The 23,363-nt window shown below is 35.4% G+C and overlaps 1 protein-coding gene across 1 annotated transcript in view; it reads right to left on the minus strand.

The window, feature by feature from the left end:
- STPG2 (sperm tail PG-rich repeat containing 2) overlaps positions 1–23,363 on the minus strand; it is a 268,987-nt gene that overhangs the window by 232,811 nt on the left and 12,813 nt on the right. Inside the window, 3 exon segments of the mRNA XM_090267357.1 lie at positions 29–39; positions 11,371–11,535; positions 22,154–22,266. Coding sequence (XP_090123483.1) covers positions 29–39; positions 11,371–11,535; positions 22,154–22,266 — 289 coding nt within the window.

The raw sequence follows: 23,363 nt of genomic DNA on the forward strand, positions 1-23,363 counted from the left end.
GTATGATTTAGGTAATGGGAAAGTCTACTTAGAAATGACCTTAATTAAATAAAAATCATATTAATTTCAAGAAATTAAATTAAAATTCAAACATCACCAACATGTATTAAATAACTTCTAATTACCTGTTATTTAAAAACTATACATATTCCTGTAAAGTTTTGAAAGAGTGACAAATGTAGGACAATAAAATAAACACCACCCCCATTTCATTTTATTATTAATGCTTAAGATCAAGATCAGTCTTTTAAGGCCAAAGAAATTATTTGTGACATAAGAAGTCAGTAATTATCCTTCCTTTATATCCACTATAATAGACATTAAAATTAAGCATTACCCATTCATTAAAAAGTTAACTTTAAAGAAGTTAAAGCACCTGGTTTCAATTAAAACTATCAAATAACAAAGTATAATACAAGAACAGTAGCTTCTCTTACAAGAATTCTCTTCTGTTGACCTAATAATACCTTCTAAATTGAGCAATCATTTAAGAACATTTTAAAAACTCAATTTTTGGACTGATGGTAAAAGGTGTACTTCAGTCTATTTAACTTACTTTTAATTCATATTTATAAAAATATACTTTAAAATGAGCTTGAATTACTAGAATAATGAAAATAGATGATACTGAATAAAATCTCCATAATATAAACTCATAGTTTAACTGCATAAAACAGTGTGTCAGCTGTTCCAGGTGACTATCAACTATTCTAGAGCAGTGGACCCAATCTCTATTACCATTATAATTGATAATAAAATAAATAGCAATATCTGTGATAAAAAAACATAATTCCAGTTTTAAATGGTTATTTAAACTGTATCTGCCCTACTCCCTCCAAAATTCCAAAATTATATAAAATAGACATAAATTATCAGTGCTACACACTATGAGAAGGTATAAGTCACATTCCAAAATTTTGAGGGATTTCTGGAAAATATAGAAACAAGAACCAGAAAAACAAAATCCTCACTGCATGTGGAAAGAACCTCAACTGAACCCTATTCATGTACCCAGAAAAACAAAAACTGGAAATAAAGATGGACTTTTGGGCAGTGAGTAAGGAGCAATTCTCAAAACTACCATGCCCTTGGAGATTTGCACCAGCGCCATCACATGAAGTGGTGAAAGAGAATGCCAACACTCACTCTGTTCCTGGCATGGACGGTTGGAAATAAATTGGAAGCACTGCCGTTAGCCCCTAACAAAGACAGACTTTCTAATTAGGGAGGCACCATTTCAGAAAGCTTTGGGATGCCACAACAAAATCCAAGCTAAAGCTGAAACAGCACTAAAAATTCCCTACTATCTGAAAACGCCTTTACTTCATAGAACATACCACTAACAACTAGCCCTCAGGTATTATAAAATGCAAATACAATAAAACCTCCCCTTAAACACTGTCCTGATCTTAAAGAATGAAACAGTGGCCAACATAATCTCTGATAGAACTGTGATATTTGCATGAAGTGAAATGGGACCTTTGTTGATTCTTTATTCATACATGTAATCTCATAGAGAAAGGGAATTATAGCTTTTCTAAGGGGTGCTCCTGATTTGACTTTAATAAATCCCCTTGCTTGTTCCTTGCTTAGGATGGTGGAGGATGTTTGAGCTGAGAGAAACAGGCAGTTAGTCACCAGCTATCTCTAAGTAAGATTCAGACATTCAGGAATGTCTGCTGAACAAATAGAGCATACCAGCCAGAAGGTGAATGTGGAAAATAATTATATGAGAAGCAGCTAATCATGATGACCCTCACCCAGTAAGGAAGTCTTAAGTGTCAAGAGTGGCAATGCTAAATACTGAATATTTTCTGTTGAATAAGTTTGCTTCTAATGAACACTCTCCAATGGATTTATGCCTTTGTCCTATAGAGTGCAAAGGGGCTACAATAAAAATATAAAAGACCAGTTTCATAAAAACACCAGTAACATCAGTGCTACTTATAGACCACTCTAATAGAGAATAACACATAGAAAGAAGAGCATTATCCTTCTGACTTACCCCAGCTCAGCACACAGCCTTAGTTGTGATGAAGTGCATCGGTGGAAATGCCCCCAGAGAGCACCATCTGGCAAGAGACTGCCATGTCTGTGGAGCAGTAGTTGTCACAGTGGAAACAGTCTTGTTCAAGAGCAAGGTTGAGATAGCACCTGAGGGCTTCTAGAAACACCTGGAAAGGGGAACTTTGCTAGAGGTCCTCTACATCAACAGGAGGAGACAACATACATATAGTTGAATTATTAACATAACATATACCACAATCTAATGAAGGCAGAGGACACTTGTTACACAAATAAAAAAAATTAATCCTTGCTTCCACTAGGAATATTTGCAGCACTGTAAGTGGTCTCAATGTGTTTAATTATCAATATGCAGATCCCTTCCAACGGATTGTAACACAAAGAGAAGAAAGGTATTTTACCCTCTTCACTATGAACGTTTAGCTTTAACACACTATGAAGCTACCACACTATAAAGCACTATTAATAGTAGGAACATTTTAGTAGCACTATTAATAGTAGCAGTATTACTATTATTATTATAAGTAGGTTGTCTAGTTGATAACATGATTCTCAGCCTAGACCCTTGTCAGTCCTAGAAAAAAATAGATCTATGAATAAAAATTGAAAGACCTATCTCACCAATCTCTCCAAAGATAGAGTATAAATAAGGCAGTCAGATCATCCCAAGGCTTTGGGTCTGGGGTGCAGAAACAAAAGCTTTAACACCTAGCAGAGCAGCAAAGAAAAAATGGCACAGCCTGACATGTCCAGCAGAGCAGCAGGTGATAGTAGAGAAGTACTGGAAGAAACCATGGCATCCACTAGAGTAGTTGAAAAGCAGCCTGTTCTCTTGGGTCAGTAGTAACCCCAAGCTGCTGCACCCTATAGAACTTCAGGAAAAGGATGTCAAGCCACACAATACAATTTTTTAAAAATAGAATTTATTTATTTATTCATTTATTTATTTACTTATTTACTTATTTTTAGAGAGGGGGGAAAGGAGAAAGAGAGGGAGAGAAACATCACTGTGTGGTTGCCTCTCACATGGCCCCAACTGAGTACCTGATGTGCAACCTAGTCATGTGCCCTGACTGGGAATCGAACCAGCGACACTTGGTTCGCAGGCCGATGCTCAATCCGCTGAGCCACAGCAGCCAGGGCTTACAATACAATTTTTTATTAAAATAAGTGTTCTAGCCCATCTTTCAAAAGGTATTATCTATTACAGCCATAGATTTTAAAGTACATAGTACAGTTTTAATGGCAGAAAGAGCAAAATTACTCATTTATGTTGTACTTTATTTTTACTTAGAAATGAAGCAAGATTTCATAATTGTGCAGATTTTAGGCATAATCATTAGTGAAGTACACAAATGTAGAACTCTGTTCTAATATAATATAGACATGTTAGATGTATTAGATATTTTATATATTTCAGGGAGGAACATACTAATATACTGATTTACTATAGTCTATAGATTAGAAACAATATTTTAAAAGAGTATTTTGATAAACAATCTCTTACTTCATATTTTATAACCTAAAAATACATATTAAGGTTTTATATTAATTCTTTTTTCATAGCATTTCAGAACCTTGAGCAAAATTATGCCCAAGAAGCATTCTTTGGGTTAAACCACATTATTGTGATTTTGTGTTTCAACTGTTAGCAATTCTCATGGTAATCCAACAGAAGGAAAGATTATGCATACATGTACACATCATTCAAGACATTAGCAAAATCCTTTTTCTATGTATATGCTAAAATTTGTTTTATTTAAACCATGACAATCAACAAGTGCTTAACTTACTAACCTCAGCAGTACTCAAGTTCAATCTAAAGTTTAATTTAAAAGTAAAAATACGAACAGAAAATGGAAAATAAATTGATGCACTCTTAACTCTAAATCATACTCTATGTCAAGAAGTGTTGACAATACCAATGTCAAGGTCATTGTCAAATTGGAAAATCATTAGCAAATAAAATATGACTTAATTGAAGCAAACTCAGCATGGAGCTGCATTATTTTAAGTGAATGTGTAACATAACTGGAAGAAGAATTGCTAGCTGTCACTCTCAATGAAAATGAAATGAATGATGAGGGGCTATGCAACTTTTCCCCCAAGTCGTTTCCATAATTAAGCATGGAAATAGAACTTATGAAGAATTAAAATCCCCAAAGTGCATCAATTTAAACATTAATGGACTGCCTTGCAGTGCCGCAACACACAGGTAAATTCCCAGTGTGCTGTCACTAGCACATATGTCAGTGTCCTACTTCCAACTGCAATCTTTGCTTGTGAAATCCTCCTCTGGACACTTAATGTCTAGTGATTACTTGAGCTCCTCTAAAAAGAGAGAAGCTAAAGTTATATTTCAAAATGTTATACAAAATAATTTATATAGTGAATTTCTCTTTATGTATTCAATAGAGCTAAAACATCATTTATTGGTTAGAGTCTTATACAGCTCTCCATTTCAGAGTAGCTTCTGTATATAAACTATATAAGACACCTTCAGCAGATGTTACCAGTCCAGGGAAGAAGCACATTATTATCCAACTATGACATTATTATATTAATTTTCTATTAATAGTCACATCTGGAAACTGAGCCTACATATAGTATTATCTCAAAAAGCAGCTTAAAAACAGTATTATCAGAAATTTGGACAAGATTTGAATTAACATTACTATACTATCAACCTTATAGCCCCATCTGTGAGAAACCTGTGGTATTTTTTTCTGCAAGTACAACAAGAAAATAAAGCCTTCAGCTCATGAGCTTTGCCACCTTATCCCTAGTTCTCTCAAATTCAAGCTGGAGATTTCAGAAAACATCACAATTCAATTGGGATATACGTTGAGTAATGAGAGAATTTTTTTTTACTTTTTTAAAAAAATATACTTTATTGATTATGCTGTTACAGTTGTCCCAATTTCTTTTCCCTTTGTTCCCCTCCCTCCAGTTGTCTGTCCCCCCTTAGTCCATGCCCATTGGTTGTGCATATAGTTCCTCTCAACATCTTCCTATCTACTCCACTACCTCCTACTATACTTCCTAATTCCTGCACCATCTCCCTCTCTTTCCCCCCTTCCACCTCCCTGCTGACCTCCCCCATTATCTTCCCCATACCTATAATTCTTTTCACATTCTCATTGCCTACTTAGTTTGCCTTTGTTTCCGTTTCCTAGCTTTTGTTGTTGGTTGTTGTGATACAGCTTTCATTTTAATGTTCATAGTTTTGATCCTTTCTCCTAAATAAGTCCCTTTAACATTTCATATAACAGTGGTTTGGATCTGATGAACTCCTTCAGTTTTACTTTGTCCTGGAAGCACTTTCTCTGCCCTTCTATTCTGAATGACAGCTTCGCTGGATAGAGTATTCATGGTTGTAGGTTTTCGCTTTTTATTACTTTGAATATTTCTTGCCAGTCCCTTCTTGCCTGCAGAGTTTCTTTTGAGAAATCAGCTGATAGTCTTATTGGGACGCCTTTGTATGCAATTCTCTTCTTCTGTCTTGCTGCTTTTAAGATTCTCTCTTTATCCTTAATTTTTGACATTTTGATTATAATGTGTCTTGGTGTGGTTCTCCCAGGGTCCAGTTTATTTGGAATTCTCTGTGCTTCCTGGACCTGTAAGTCTATTTCCTTCCCCAAGTTAGGCAAGTTCTGCTTCATTATTTTTTCACATAATTTTTCAATTTCTAGTTCTTCTTCTTCACCTTCTGGCAGTCCTATGATTCGGATGTTGGCCCGCTTATGGCTGTCCCATAAGTTTCTGAGCCTCTCCTCATTTTCCTCACTTCTTGTTTCTTCTTTCTGCACTGGTTGACTGTTCGTTCCTTCCCTATGTTCTGATTTGTTGATTTGATCCCTGGTTTTCTTGCCCTCACCACTAGTTTTGTATGTGTTTTTGTTCATTTCAGCAGGACTAGCCTTCATTCCTTCCCTGTCTTGTTTAGGATCTGCTGTTAGTTCTGTAAGCGCTTTTATAAGCAAAGCTCTGAACTGTGCCTCAGAAAGATTTTCTATCTGCTGCTTCATTAGATTAGAAATTTGCTGTCTGGTCAGCTGCGTGACTGGGATCTCTATCATGATCTGTGCCATCCTGAACAGTTTTGTGTTTCCCTTTGCTTCCTGGGCAGGGCTGCCACACCTCTTACACTATGGGAGGGGGGAAGCCCTGTGCACTCATCACAACCGGGCATTTTCTGCGGAGGTGGGGGTCCAAGACGAATTCCTGCCATTCAATCTCTGCTGAGAGACCGGGAGCCTCCTCCTTCGTCCCCGCCCCCACTGGGCCTCACAGTCCAAGACAATGGGGTTCTGCCTTGCCCAGCTTTGGAATAGCAAGCTGACAGGTCTGGTCTGCAGCCAGGGGTGCTCCCCAGGTACTTCTCGCCTCTCCTTAAATACGGGTGTCTGTGCTTACCGCTGTTCTGCCTCCGTCGCTGCTGATGCCGCAGACAGTACAGCTTGACCTCTTCTCCCCCGCTTCACCCCTCCTACCTGTCCGGATGAGCACTACTTCTTTATAACTTCATATGTTGGACTTCCATTTATTTTCTGAAACTTCTGGTTATTTCTGATTTTGCGGTAGTTGTATTCCTTCTTAGTTGTGGAGGGAGACAGAGCATGTCAGTCTTGGCCAGAAGTCTCCTGTGTTTGTTTGCTTCCATGTCCCAGGGAGAGCTGTCGCTCCTACCACGTTATAAGGGGCGGAGCCTTAGGGAGTTGTCATAACAGGTAACCTGTTTCACCACATTGTGGCGGGAGGGGGAGGGGTCTGAGAAGGAACAATGCCGCTTGCTCAGCACTCGCCCCTTTTCCAGGCACTTCTCCCACTTCGCACAAGACTGGCGCCCCTCTAGCTGCTGCTCTGGCTGTTGTTCCCAGAGTAGGTGGGTCTATGAACATTCTAGGTCCATGGGGGCCCTTTAAACAAGCAGACTCTGCTGAGACAGCAGTTTCTGCCTCCATCTCAACCCCCAATGATTTGCACAGTCAAAAGCAATGAGGCTTGATTTTCCCTGGAGCTGGGACAGTGAGCTGCTCTGGTGAGGAGCTGGGAATGCTCCCCAGGTGTCCCTCCTGATTTTTTAAAATGTGTAACTGCAGTTTCCACCAGCCTGCTGCTGTTGCCACTGCTGTCACCACCACGCTGTGTCCTCTCCGCCTGCGTTCCGCCCCTCCTACCTGTCTGGATGAATATTTCTTCTTTATATCCTTTTTTGCTGGACTTCCATGCAGTTTGATTTTCTGGAACTTCTGGTTGTTTCTAGCTTTGAGATAGTTGTATTCCTTCTTAGTTGTGGAGGGAGACACAGCATGTCTGTCTATGCCTCCATCTTGGCTGGAAGTCTGAGAAAATTTTTTAAACCATTATTTTGTTGTTGTTCCTTGCATGTCTCGTAATTTTTGTTGAATACTGAGCATCTTAAATGATAGAGTTTGGCAACTCTGAAAATCAGAATCTCCCTTACCCCCCAAAATTTTCTGTTTCTTTTTGTTTCATCTGTTTGTTTAGTGGTTTTCCTGGACTAATTCTTTAAATTCTGTACTCGTCATACGTGTCCACTGAAGTCTCAGACTAGTTAGCTGCATTGTCAGGTAATGGCTGCAGAGAGGTTTCCTTAAATGCCTTGAACCAATCACTCTCCAATCTTTGCAGAGGTACTCTGTGTATGCATTGAGGCACATCTTTAACACTCAAGTGGGCAGTTTAAAGTTCGCCTCAGCCTTCACTTCCTGCTTGTATAAAGCCTCAAGGTCACATAGCGGTCAAGAGCTTTGTACCTCTTAAGTCTGTTTTTTCCAGAATGGGTTAGCAATTCTGTAACTACATTCAGAGTGTTATAGGATTAAGCAAGTAAGTACATTGAGGATAAGGGGAGCCAGGGTTCTCCTTGTGGGAGAAGGGAATTTAAATGTGAAAAATAAAAGACTAGAATAAACCTGTGGTATTAAACTGGAATTGGAGGTATCTATATAAACAGACAGAGTTTTAACAGACAAAGAAGAAATAAGTATATCTTTCTAACTTTGTCCATTGAGTAGGCCTGAAAGAAATGACAACCCAGCAGCAATGCATGCACCTGGCTCACTGATCTTGTTTGGAAATATTATTTTCTACTAAATGGAAGTAGGGCTTCTTGAAAGAATGGCTGATTCCAAGGCTGGGTCAGGAAAATAAATGAGGTGGACATCAAATGTCTTATTTTGCTGGAAGGTAAGGAAATGCTCAAAAAATGATGGTGACATGTCAAAAAAAACACAAGCAGTTTGAAAGGGCTCCTGAAAGTCAAATCTGAGGTAATTTAACTTCAAAATAAATAATGAGTAATAAGTTACAACCCTTTGAGTAAAACAAGAATTCTGAATCCATACTCATGTAAATATATAAATGAGAAAGAAGATAAAGTTCTTTATAGTAAAGTGGCAACAAATAAATGTGAAAAAGATGAAATTAAAAAATCATCATTTGATAAACATCACAGTAAAGTTGACTCATGTATCATTAGTAGATGTTATATTAGTGAGAGTTTGATGAAGAATAGAGTACTTATCTACTTATTCTTAAAGTAACTCCCTAAAATATTTATAAAGATTAAAATATAGTAACTTTACAGTAAGTAAAACTGGAAGACACCACCTCAAGTTAACATTGCCAATTAGAGGACAGACATCCTGTGCTTTTTATGTTGTGCACTGAGAAGGATACAGTGTTTCTATAGTATTCCTGCTGAAAGTATAAACTTATTCTAATCATGAGAATACACAGGGTCTGTCCAGAAGATATCCAGCCATGTACTCTGAACAATAGAGACAATTATTGAAGATACAAGGAACATTGTACATAGGACAATGATGCCTCAGTCCCCTTCAAAGCAGGCACCTTGGGATCTCACACAGTTCTTACAATCACCATCAGCTGCCCCATTAGATTTTCCTGAATCTCATGGACAGTCTGAAATCTCTTCCCTTTCAAAGGTTATTTTAGTTTTGGGAAAAGCCAGAACTCGCAGGGCACCAAATCTGCACTGTAGGAGGGCTGAGTCACCTGGGTGATTTGATCTTTTGCCAAAAAAATGCATGAGACATGATGCATGAGCAGGCGCATTGTTGTGCTGAAGCTGCCAATCACCAGCTGCCCATAGCTGCAGCTTTCTGAGTCATCCAAATAGTTTCCATGGAGAAAGTTCAAGCTTAATGCAAAATCTGATGCAGATTTGTTGCTCTACTCACTCAGTCATTTTGACTATGACAGCCACACAGTACATGTGGTCACTCAACAGCATCTACCATCCCCACTGGCCAGTACAGTGAAGTCATTATTGTTCCTGCATGCACATTCCAGTACACTCTCCTTGGCTGCCAGGTTACACTGATGTCATGCAAACTGTTCTTATTGTATTAACAATGACTGGACTTTTTCTGACAGACCTCTACACAAGCCCAAAATTGAGACATAGCCCACAAAATAAATAGCCCATACTCTTCAAAAATTTAAGCTTACAAAAGACAGAGAAAGACTGAAGAACTGTTCCAAATTAGAGTTTGGACAAAAAAACTTTTTAAGATCATTGCAGTAATAAGCAGTATTTTCAAAAGACCTATAAATTAAATAATAGTTAATATATGAATAAAAAATTCCTGATTTTGATAATTGCATTGTGGTTATTAAAGAGACTGTCTTGTTCTTGGGAAATCTACATTGTAGTATTTAGGTATAAAGAAACATCATGTCTTAAATGTACTCTCTAATTCCTTTATAAAAATTAGAATATAAATGTATAAGGAGAAAAAAATGCTAAAGCAAATGTGATAAAGTAGTAACAGCAGGATATAAGTGAATGATATATGAGAATTCTTCGCATTATGCTTGCAATATTTATATCAGTCCAAAACTATTTTAAAATATAAATTATTTTTTTAATTACTAACTGGAAACAGTGAATGAATTAGATCTAATACATATATATGGTTAAATCTAAAAACACATAACATTAAGTGAAACAGTAAGCTACCTATATACCAGATGATACCATTTACTCATGTTTTAAATCACACAACAATATACAGTTATTCATGCATGTAATAAAGATTTAGTGTTTACTTTAGCAAAAGGAAAAGAATGAAGGGAGGAAAATTAGGTAGGGTAATAATAATAATAAATTTATTTTTAAATATATCTAATTCAAGTGTGACAAAATTCATGTGTTATATGTGATGGAGTGTATATGGGTATCTGTTATTATGTTTGTACTATTAAACATATAATTATGCAAATTATAATTTAAAATATTTTAAGAAAAAAACTTTTAACAATTCAAAGGATGTAAAACCCAAGAATGCCTTCATATACCTGATGCCACAAACCAGGAGGTTTCTGAAAATGCTTGAGCCTAACTAAGCCCAAAGTTGGAGACATAAACAAACAAAAACTATTGGTAGTAAAGGTCAAGCCAAATCCTGAGAGTACCTATTCTTTGCACAAGGTGTCTCTTCTGCCTCTGCTTAAATCTATGCTTAATTTTGTCATTTTCTTCACTAGGATTAACTTCTTCCAGATCTCAGAAAAGTATGAAAATACAACAGGTTTAAAGCACTATATATTTCATTCTTCTGATTAGGTAAGGCCAGATGTATCATCCATCTATATTTATTATCTTTATTCATTGATAACTCATACATTTCAACTTGCTGAATGAAATCCTGTTTCAACTCTGACCAGATTTGAAATTTAAATCTGGTTGAGATAGACCTGATATATTATGCCTGATATTTTAACCTGAGAAGTCCCTTATCTTTTTTACAATTATTTATGAAATAAATAATGTACTATCAGCTTCAAATTATTTTATAAATAAAATGCTCTTTTTCAATTTCAAATTCAGGAAAAGAATATCTATGCATTGCATATGTTTATATATTATAGCAGAGACTTCTAGTAGGTTAATCGTATTTCCTCTTCTTCCTTGATTAAGACCATATGCCCCATCCTCTTGGACAGTTAGGTGTGTCCATGTGACAACTCATCAACATTCAGGCTTGGCCTACAAAAACTTCCCAGTAGCAGTCCTCCATCTTCTTTCACTTTCTGCCAGCTGGACGCAGATGACACAAGGCCCCAGGGGATGACAGTAACACAAATGGAATCAGCCTGTGTCCCTGAATCTCTACATGAAGGAAAATCTCCTAACAAGGATTACCCATATAATTGAGGACAAAAGAATTTCTGTTGTGTTAAGCCACTAAGATTTGGGGGTCTGTTTGTTACTACAGTTAGTGTCACATTAACTAAACATGACTAATCATAAATAACTTTCCAATTTGTCAATATGAAATGCTTTATACTTACAAACTGAGATTTATAGTATACTGGACCTAGTGTGCTATCACTAGCAGGTGGAAAATGTTTTATAGTACTGTCATCCTCATTAATATGATAACCATACAACTGTCCAAAAGAAGGAATTGAAGGAACATTAATACTTCTGAAAACTGAAGATGACCTTGAAATTTTCTGTAAGAAAATATTTTATATAATTTACTCAAAGACAAAAGGAATAGGAAAGAAGAACCAAATATTAAAATTTACTAAAAGGCAATTAGTAAATATGGATTTAATGACTTACATAATATAAACCAAAAAAAAATGTTTATTCTATAAAAGCAATCTACAGGAGTGAATTCAAGTCTCACCTCATCATATAACCCAAGATAACAGGTACCCTTACTATTAAAGTCACCTTCAGAGACAAGGAGTCTCTCTCACTTGGCTTGGTTATTTATCTTGCTTAGTAAAGCAAGTAATAAAAACAGGCATTAACTCCTATAGTCATATCGACTTTCAACATTACTTGTGCTATGCTATCATATCTACTAGGCAAAAATGAACTTATTTTCTGTAACATTTCCCAACTTCACTCCTTCCCAGCTCCTGACTTACCTCTGTATTAACTGTTCCCCTTTACAAATATCCTAATTATGTGGACTATGTAGCAAGAAAAATGTCTATGACATAATGCTAAATGGAAAAAAGTATAAAATTGACTTTATGACTACAGCTATGTAAGTTATGTGAAATTATATATAAGTGTATGAAGTCACATACATAACATGATTTAACACCGAAAGGAGCTATGCAAAAATTAACAGAATATCAATGTTATAGTCCAGAGTTTTAGGGTGATTACCTTTTGTTCAAAATTTCCTTTAATAAAATGTATTTTATGATTTGTTAATAAATGAAAACAGGAAGGAGTACCATGTATTAACAATACTAGTATAAAACATATCAAAATTAGACATTTATATGACTTAATTATCTGGACAATTCCTTATTAAGAATATATTGATCCTTAATAGTTTCTAAATAAATAAATTTTATCATTGGTGCACACATGCACAATACATAATTATGTTATAAGTATACTATCACTGGCTAAATATTTTTATCATTAGAGGTAACTATTAAGTAGTTTCAGTAATACTTACTTAGACTGATTACCAAATTAAAACAGGAAAGTACTGAATGGTTTACCCCTTACTCACTACTTTTAAAAATTATTTGCATTAGGTCAAGACCTTCAAAATACAGCCCCTACATCCTCTCCAGCTTCTATTTCTGCTACTCTCCATTAGATTCTGTACTCCAAGTATTCCAAAGACTTTGTTCTTCTCTGAACATAACATGTCATTAAATACGACAAAGTCTTTATTCATGTGGTTTTCTCTTCCAGAGTGTTTATTTCCAATTCTTTTTAAACTACTTAGTAACTCCATAAAGATGTAGTCCATCTATATTATCCCTATTCCCTCCAAAAACTCTCTTCTTTGGGCTACTAGTGAATATTTTATTATGATATATGTTTATTAAGATGATACTTCATTAACTTTTTGTATTGAATTTCATTCATTACTTTCCTGTTAAAATTATAGATCCCAGGGAGCAGTGATTTGTCTCCTATATATTATCAGTGCCTGGCATTATATCTGGTATACATAGTCATTCAAAAAATGTCTGATAGCACTGGCTGGTGTGGCTCAGTGGATTGAGCACCGGCCTGCAAACCAAAGGGTCACTGGTTCAATTTCCAATTAGGGCACATGCCTGGGTTGTAAGCCAGGTCCCCAGCTGGGGGAGCAAGAGACAACCACTCATTGATGTTTCTCTCCCTCTCTTTCTCCCTCCCTTCCCCACTCTCTAAAAATAAATAAATAAAATTTTTAAAAAGTCTGATAAATCCTTGCATGAGTAAATCAACATCTACATGTCCCCACACATGAAATAGTTGGTATTATTTTTTCAGATTTAATGTGTTTTATTGATTAAAATATTACATTTGTGCCAATTTCCCTTCCCTCTGCTCCCCTCCACCCGGTGGCCCCCCTCCCTCCAGTTGTCCCCCCCTTTTAGATTATGTCCATTAGTTGTGCATACAGTTCCTCCCAACCTCTCTCCGTCTATTCCATTCCCTCCTACCATGATCCCCAATTCCTATATCATCTCCCTCCCTCTCCCCACTCCCCCTCCCTGTTGACCTCCCCCCAATATGCTTCCCATACCCACAGTTCCTTTTCCACTCTCGTTGCCTGTTTAGTTTGCCTTTGTTTCATCTCCCTAGCTTCTGTTTTTTAAACCAGTCCCTTTAACATCTCATATAACAGTGGTTTGGATCTAATGAACTCTTTCAGTTTTATTTTGTCCTGGAAACACTTTCTCTGTCCTTCTATTCTGAATGACAATTTCGCTGGGTAGAGTATTCGTGGTTGTAGGTTTTGGATTTTCATTACTTTGAATATTTCTTGCCAGTCCCTTCTTGCCTGTAGGGTCTCTCTTGAGAAGTCAGCTGACAGTCTAATTGGGGCCCCTTTGTACATAATTCTTTTCTTCTCTCTTGCTGCTTTTAAGATTCTCTCTTTATCTTTAATTTTTGACATTTTGATTATAATGTGTCTTGGAGTGGTTCTCCCTGGGTCCAGTCTCTTGGGAACTCTCCTTGCTTCCTGGACCTGCAAGTCTATTCCCTTCCCCAAGTCTGGGAAGTTCTCCTTTATTATATTTTCACTCAATTTTTCAAGTTCTAGTTCATCTTCCTCGCTCTCTGGCAAACCAATGATTCTTATGTTGGGCCTTTTATAGCTGTCCCAGAGGTTTCTGATCCTCTCATTGTTGCTTCCCATTTCCTCTCTCTGCATTGGTTGACTGCTTGTTCCTTCTCCATATTCCAGTTTGTTGAAATGAACTCTGGATTTTTTTTCCTCACCATCTGTCTCTCATGTGGTTTTGTTCCTTTCGTTATGAATGTTTTTCGCTTCTTTCTTATCTTTTTCCTGCTCTTTTGTGAATTCTGTAAGCCACCTGATAACAATGGCCCAGAACTGAGCCTCTGACAGGTTTCTTATCTGTTCATCTGTCAGGTTCTCTATCTGTTGCCTGGTGAGCTGTGTCACCGGGATTTCTATAGTTGTCTGCCTCATTTTGACAGATGCGTTTTGTTTTCTTGGGCCGGCTGTAGGGGGCGGTGCCTGTGTACTCGTCACAATTCAGCGACCGGCGCCTGTCTGCGACCTATTTCGCAGCCCTGTGGTGCTTTCTTTGGGGGCGGGGATCCAAGATGGATTCACACAGTTATTCAGCTAGGAGACCGGGATCCGTCCTCCCGCCCCCCTGGGCCTCACTGTTCAAGGCGATGCGGCGGCCGCTCTCCCCAGCGCTGGGGTCGCGCACCGCCAGGGGCTTGGCCGCCGGGACTCCTCACCGGGGTCGCGCACCGCCAGGGGCTTGACCGCAGCCGGGATTCCTCGCCGCCCCGCCGCTCCAGGTGCGACCGCAAACAGCACTGCCCTCTTTAACTCTTACCTGCCCAAATGGCACCGCTGGTTTATAACTTCATATGTTGGGCTTCCGTGTAGTTTTATTTTCTGGAATTTCTAGTTATCCTTTGTTTTGAAGTAGTTGTATTCCTCTCTAGTTGTAGAGGGAGACCTAGCGTGTCCGTCTAAGCCTCCATCTTGGCCGGAAGTCCGAAATAGTTGGTATTTAAATACATTTATAAAACTTAACCTCAATTGTCATTGCACTGATATTATTCAACTGAGTACTGAACCCTAAAATATATCCTCCTAAACAGAAAATTAATTCAAATTTAACTAATATGAGCTATGTGCTGGCGTTATGGCAAGACAAGAGGGAAACAGTTAAAATAAACCATGACCAAAATCTGCTAGATTATATTATTTATTCCAAAGGGGTCGGTCTTTGGTGTAAAATTATTCACATATATAACACCAACACACCTTTTCAAACATATTACCTGCTAGTCCTCTACACAAATTCCTCACTCCAGTCAAATAATCTTCTCACTGTCTTCCATAAGATCCCACCTCTCTATCTTCACTCATTCAGCTCTACATGCCTAAATGCATACTCTTCAAAGCCAACTTCTTCTATAAATCCTCTATAAACTATACTTCCCCATAATACAGTAGTCCTCCCTTAAATTCCTATAGCATTTAATTACAAGGTCATTCACTTAGCACCTGTCAGTTTCATCTTGCATTAATAGTTCCCTATATATCTCTGCCATCTAAATTTTAAGTTTTTTATTTCAGGAATTGTGTTTTAAATCCCCCCATCATATATATATATATATATATATATATATATATATATATATATAAAACCATGCAGGTGGTTTTTAAAAAAATCTCCCTTACTTTCTGGTCACCATGGCTATTGGAAGTAACTAAAAATTTATCAAAAGCAAAAGAGAAGTCAGATGGTAATACAGTTTAAAACCTAAGCTTATAAAATTGAGTACTCATTTAACTATAAATAGCTACAATATGGATATTAATAAACCTACTAATTTTTATAGTAAGGCTTTTTAAATATACTTATCCCAGAAAACATTGAATCTTTTCCATTTTACTAAAAGGAATATCATTAGAAGCATACTTTAAAATTGAATCTACCGATTGAAGATCCTCTTTAGCCTCTAGTACTTTTCTCTTGATGGTAGCGAATGTTCCAAGACAAGACAGATCATAGCTTGCTGGTCCTGGACTATCGGAAATAAACTTCTTAAAACGTTTCTCCCAGTTTTGCAGACTACAGCCTCCTTTTATATTATACTAAATTGAAGAGAAAAAATTATGAAATAATTAAATGAAAAACTTTATAATTAATACCTATATAATAAATGTTATATTAATATGAGTAAATAGTTTTAAAATCCAACCTGAGAAAGTTAAGGCTTTGATTGAAAACATAGTTCTAGTAAAAGAGGATAAGAAAAATGACTCTAACAGCTGTCAGTTTTAACTCCAAACTCAAACTAAAATTTACTGTACTTATAACACTGTAAGAGAATGCAAAACTCAGTTTTAGAATAAGAATCAGGTTTCTCCAAAGCTGTGGAGAAAGAATAAAGAGTGTATGTTTACATGCTCCTAGAGAATTTGTACCTCTGAAATGAGCTAAAAATTCTGGTATTCATATTGCCAGGAAAAAGCAAACCTTACAAGCTTGCTTAGGATTAATTTCTTTTTGAATAACATTTTGGTCATTTCTAGGGATTTATGTAGCTTTACTGGCAACAGCTTAGCTTTATCCTCAGATTAGTTGTAAATTTTTTTTATTATTATTATTGCAGAGAATGCACTAGTAAAAATCTTCTATGCCACATATCTGGATTTTCTATAGCCATAATATTAATCAACTGGCTAATAGCCAGTAATTCAGATAAAATTCTATCATACTAGTTTCTATAAACAGTCATAGTGCAATGACTCCAAAGATGATTCATAATAGTAACTGGCATTTAATTGATTTTTAAGTCACTGATATACCAACAGGTATTTCCACATGGTGTGCACATGTCACTAGTTCTCAGTCATTATTAACTGAGCCTGTCTTTAGTTTGCTTCTTATTTCACTTCATTCAGCTTTTAAGAAATATACAATAGAGGTCTTCTTTTAAAAAATTGGTCAAGTTATATTCTTAAATAGTCAATTCACTACTTGATTACTGTTTTAATAAGATCATAGTTCTTATGTTCAAAGAGATTGGATTTATAGTATATACTTTAATGATTTCACACACAAAAAAATCCCAAAACATTGTTAAGTTATATAAAAAATTAAATCATGTAAAAAAAGAAGCCCTCCTCAAATTTTAATAATTTAAAAGCCATTATTCTGGTCTCTGTGATCTTAGAACTCAAACAGCAATTTTAATTTATATTGAATACTTTAACAGAATATTTAAAAATTTGACATAATTGTTAGGCAGGATAGATAGCAAACCAAGGCAGAGAAGGGGAGGGAGATATCTCTCACTCATTAGTCCTGAGCCTTGTAATGTAAGTAGGTGTTCTGAAAATCACAAGAAAAACCATGATTGTGCAGGAGGAGGTGAGCCCTGGAAATTCTGTATTGTTTCCAGTACCTGGGAAAGAGAGCCTTTGAAACTGTATATTAATCCCAGGTCTGGAAACGGGAGAAAGAAGGGGAACCTAGAAATTGGCGACAAGAATAAAACCCCTAAAATCATTATAGTTAGGGCACTCAGACTACCCAGGTGCCAGCTTGTAGCTTCGTGCTCAAGTGTATTTAATAAATAAACTTGCTGTCTCATTTCCACTACATGGGTTGTCTCTCACTTGGATTCTTCTTTTGCGAGTGAGACAAGAACCAAGGAGGGGGAGCTCCCAGTAACATAACGTTATTTTTTTAACTATGTACAAATTAACCAGAATTCTTTCAGATGACTCGTATTACATAATTACCAATTCTATTGATTTTATAAGAAATTACAAAAGGAACTGCCGTATATCAGATAAGTGACTACTCCAAAAAACATATTACCAAGTAATTATACATTTTATATGAACACCTATGAGAAAATGGTCTCATTAGTTCTTGAGTACTGGCCTTTGTTAAACACTATAGTTATCTGATGAATTATTATATTGTCAGCAACCCCCCAACATTGTAAGAGCAGAGTCTCATCTGAAGGATGAGGGCATGTACTGTATCATGTATCTTATTATTCAGCTGTAGTGAGAGGTATTACTCAGATTAAAAATCAAACTTAATGTAGACATCTATTCCTAGGCCTAGTTAATAAAAAATATGAAAGAAACTATTTGTCTATACCCAGAAAAAAGATCCCACATCTAGAACTGTTCTCATGTACCAAGAAACAAGATGGTACCTGCCAAACAGAGACAGATCAGAAAATGGAAAAGGACAGGACCAGAAAACGTAAGTGAAATTTGTACTGACACCATCATGTGAGAATCCTAGGAAACAGGATATGAACAGACAAGGTAGGTAACTTAATAAGCTAATTATCTATTAAAGGATCAGAAGCCTGAAATTTGTAAACTTGATTCTTCTCCTTTTATTTTAATTCCATTATGTTCCTTTCTACTAAGCAAACTTCTTTTTAAAAAAACTTATCATGTTTCAGATATGCTAAATGAAACAAAGTAAAAATGACTTTGCCTGTAACTGGGTAAAAGCTATAAAGATAGAAGTATACTGGTGACAACCATAATCAAAGTGAAACAACTAGAAAGCCAAACTAGGGCGCACAGTTTCAACTCCTAAATGTACTACTTTACAAAGCTTCAAGTATTTTGTATATTACAGTGGAGGTAGGCCCTCACAAGTACAACCCACATTTTAGGGTTTTTTAAAATTTCATTTGAAGTCTCTAAATAATATTTACTAAGCAATTGCTGACAGAAACTATATGCTTTCAACTTATGTTTCCAAAAGAAAATTTAAAAATTAAATTGTTAAATACTTGTAGTAATTTCCAATAAGATTAGCACTCTATTTTACAGATTTAATACATAAACTATATCACAATATAAACACTTTTCCTAATTCATCCATTTTAAATGATATGAATTTTATTTTTCAAACAGTGTGATAAAGTCATACTTTTGAACTTAAGTTCTGCAATAGTTTGGCCTAAAACTACCAAAAAAAAAAAAAAATCAGCAGCAATCAAGTAAATAAATTATTAGTCATTTTTTAAACCAAGGAAATCAGTCTTGTTCTGGAATTTGTTTATAGTTTTAAGAAGAAAAATAGAGACTACTAGAAGTCTTTTTTCTTAGCTCATTCATTACACAAAAAAGAAGTCCTAATTCTTTATTCCTGAAATCCAAGAAATGTACCCAATTTGGAATAAAATTGTATTTGATATTATCTCACATGGAACTGATTAAAATCAGTATTAATATAAAATAATATTCCAACATCCTGACATTTGTTACACTTAGCAAGTTTAAAATTTACTTATTGTGTATATTACTACATTTCTCTCTTGAATACTGGAGTTACATATCAGTTTTAATAAGAGAACTATTGGTAGGACTAGCAAGGCCATACACCCATAACATGTTCATCTGTGGGTCATGGAGTGGAATCAGGAATGACACTTCTAATGACAAATTATCGAATTGTCTGCTTTTTGCCCTCTAAGCTCAATTCTGGAAGTTTTAAGACCCCAGTGAGAAGCAATAGATGTTCCATCGAATTGGCAGTTGAGACCACAACTGACCATTCCAGGCTCTTTATGCTACAAAGCAAAAAGCAAAATAAAAGGCTTAGCACACTGACTAAGGTGATTAACTTGTCCCAGGACTGAAAAACAGGACTATTAAAAGCCAAGGTGGGATGAAACACAAGGACATCCTACAGAGCTTCATCACACTACACCACCCAGTGAAAATGCTAAAAGAAAATTTATTTAAAGGTGAAACAAGCCTGAGAATCAAGATCTCAGGCTCTTTAGAACTGATCATTCTGATCACACCACCAAGCTCAGAACTCTACCAGATAAAGTTCTCATTGAACATGAGATGGTGAACATAAAGATGGTGAACATGGAATGAGTAATGGAAAAATCTTAAGCTACCTATAGCCTCATGATCAGAAATAAAGTAGTTCCCTACCCATATTTCCTTGCTTTCTACATCACTTTTTTCACTTTCCATCTCTTTCTTTCCCCCTTCTATTGTAAAATGACAATACTAATAATGCTAAAATTTATTGAACGTTAACTATAGTCAGGCACTATTCTAAATGTTTACTAACACATTTAGTTCTTAGAAAGAGCCTACAAAGTTATTATATAACAGATGAGGCCCAAGGAGAGTAAATTGTTAAGATTAAGTCTCACAGCTAGTAAGCAGCAGAGAAAGATTTAGAATCTAGGCAGTTTAGCTCTGGAGCCTACAGTCCTAACACATTTATAATATCTCATGTTATATTTACCACTTAATCTATAGGCTGCAAAATAATGAAATAGAAATGTGCAAGAACATGAGAAAAAATGGCCTTAATCTAGAAATTCAGAATTCATTTGGTAGTGACACAAATATCATCTCTGAATACAGTAGCTAGACATTAGTTTGGCTCCTTCTGGTAAGTCATACTTGAGAATTATACACAAAATAATTGCATTTTATAAATTACATATATATAAGTATATATGAAGAATGACTGTGTGTGTGTTATGTGTATGAGAAAGAAGGGAACTGGGTAGTTAATGGGTGAAATGTAAAGAAAATCTATTGTTTTAATCTGTCCAGCATCTCTTCTATTACCTGCTCAAAACAGCATATTCACCACTCTTGGGACAATCAAATATTCCCTTTCCTATACTTTATAGTTTGTTTTTTTTTTACTTTTTATAGTTTTATTTAATTTATTGGGGTGATATTTGTTAATAAAATTATATGTAGGTTTCAAGTGTACAGTGCTATAATATATCATCTGTATACTGTATTGTGTGTTCACCAGACAAAGTCAAGTCACTTTCTGTCACCATTTATCCCTCTTCTACCTCCCACCACCCCCCTTTTCCTCTGGTAATCACCATGTTGTTGTCTGTGTCTATGAGTTTTCGGAGGTTTTACTTAATCCCTTCAACTTTTTCACCCAGCCCTGCATTCCCCTTCTCCCCAAATAGCTGTCAGTCTGTTCCCTGTATCTATGATGCTAAGTGAAATAAGCCAGTCAGAGAAAGACAAATACTATATGATTTCACTTATGTGGAATATAATGAACAAAATAAACAAACAAAATACTTTGTAGTTTTAAAAGACCTTGCAAACACAGGAACTACAGATGTTGTTCTGCAGTGAAACTGGATCAATCAGATTCTCCCTAATGGGAATTTTAATCTTCAGTGGAGTCACATATAAAAAATGAAAGGTAGGGGAAAACAAGGAAAGAGGAAAGGGAGTAAGGAAGGAAAAGAGAAAGTAAGTTAAAGAAGTATGTTATAGAATGGCAGTTACCTATTGAAATACCTAAAATTGTCTTGGTCCCATTTTTTCTTAAGACATGACTGTTCAATCTTCCTGTAAGTCTATGAGCTACCCAAGTGACTTTTCTGTAATCTTTAATCATAATCCTAGTATAGGTCTTAAAAATCTATTTCATTGATTATAAACAAAAACTCCTGACAGAATGGTTGTTATTATTAATTCAGGAAGTCTTGTGCAAAAATTAAGGCATCAATGACTGCATCTGGGCCTTCAACAGGGGAGATAAGTCTGGTAGGGTCAGCTAGGAGTCATTATGTAAGCATGTAATGTTTATGTAGAAAGAATAGAAGATGATATTCAAGGTTATGAAGATAATGGAGTTACATCCACCATTTTTGAACATTAATGGACCATCAAAAATATTCCTGCCAAACACTCTTGAGACTGTATAGAATTAGGAGACAGAGAAGTAAGTGGCAATAGCTCTCTTTTCCATATTGTACACATATCTTCACTCTATTTCTATCCCTCATCTACATATCTCCATTATTTGCACAATCTCATTCAATAGTTTTGTTCTTTCTCAAGAGTCGCAAGGATCATGAAGTATGTAACAATGTTTTATGTCTTACAGAATATATGGAATAATAAAGAACACCCAATAAAAGAACCAACATTTGACACATTTACTTTCTCTAATTACAAAATATAGATTGAAATGAGAGGAAGGTAATATTAAGAGAATATAAAATATGACAACTGACCTGATAGTTTATTAAAGGGAGAAAGCATAATTTTTATTAACTTAGATAATTATAATATAATGACAATTATAACTTTACCGATTTTTCTGAAACATTATAATGTCCTGGACCTGGAACAGCTTTCTCAGTGTTAGAGCCAGCAGTAAAAGTACTTTCTCTGGCAGTCAAAGAAAGGAATGGTGTATAGCCACCTATAAAAAGAAAATTATATCACTGGTAGATAAGATGCCAATGATTTCAGAAAAAAAGCACTCAAAATATATAAAATCATTTAGTGACCACAATTGTTGATACTATACTATCAGAACTAATGGCTAGCCACAGAAGTTGTTGCATTTTTTAAATTCTAATATAAAAGCAGAATTTTTATTAATGCATATTAAATATAAGAACCTAGACTTATGAAAGAACTTGACTTACTAAACAACAGAAAAACAAAATAAAAAGCTTTTTTCTTCTAAAATAATTAAAAAACAAAATAGAAAGATTTTTCTTCTAAGCATATTTGGTTGGGATAAAAATGGCAGTTATATTTAACTGATAAAGCATATTCATCCCCAGAAGACAACTGTTCTGTTTTTTGGAATATCATCTATGACTTGTAGAGAATAGCATAAATAAATTTGTAGAAACAGCCTAAGTAGAAATATTTATAATTTAAAGTGAGTTTAGAGCAAGTAATTAATAATGTCTCCTTGTTTTGATACATAGTTGGAATTCAGTAAATATTTCTTGATTATCTGACCCCAAACAAAGGTATATAAATCAAAGATACAAATTTCATTGGAACAAGCAATCATTAAACTAGACAAACTTAGTGGATAAAAAGTAGAAAGACTTAGTCTGCTGAAAGATTAATAAAAAATTTCAAGAAATGTATTGAGAAAATGAGTATAGTTTAAGCAATATCGATATTAAAGGAGAGCTGATAAAGAACAGAGCAGCTACATTCAACAGGTAATAAAAGAATGAAAGTGAGGACTCAAAACTGGTAAGAATCTTGCACACCAAAGGAAAGTGTATGCTATTATGAAAATTTGTAGTGGTAATTATAATAGTTTAAAATCTTGCTAATTTTGACTACTAATAAAAGACATTCATTTAAAACTAGAAATAATGTTTTTCTTTTGAAGCCCACATGTATTAAAAATGACTGAAATCAAGAATTATTTATTTGTGTTAGGTATTGCAGCATAAAAGAGGTAAGTAAAATACAAATCTTACACTTAATAAGCAATCATCTATTGAAGACTAAGAAAAGAACTAAAATAATTTAAATAAGGGAAAA

This window comes from Furipterus horrens, unplaced genomic scaffold (assembly GCF_987537825.1).
Source record: "Furipterus horrens unplaced genomic scaffold, mFurHor1.1.pri manual_scaffold_2, whole genome shotgun sequence".
In the NCBI taxonomy this organism is placed as follows: Eukaryota; Metazoa; Chordata; class Mammalia; order Chiroptera; family Furipteridae; genus Furipterus; species Furipterus horrens.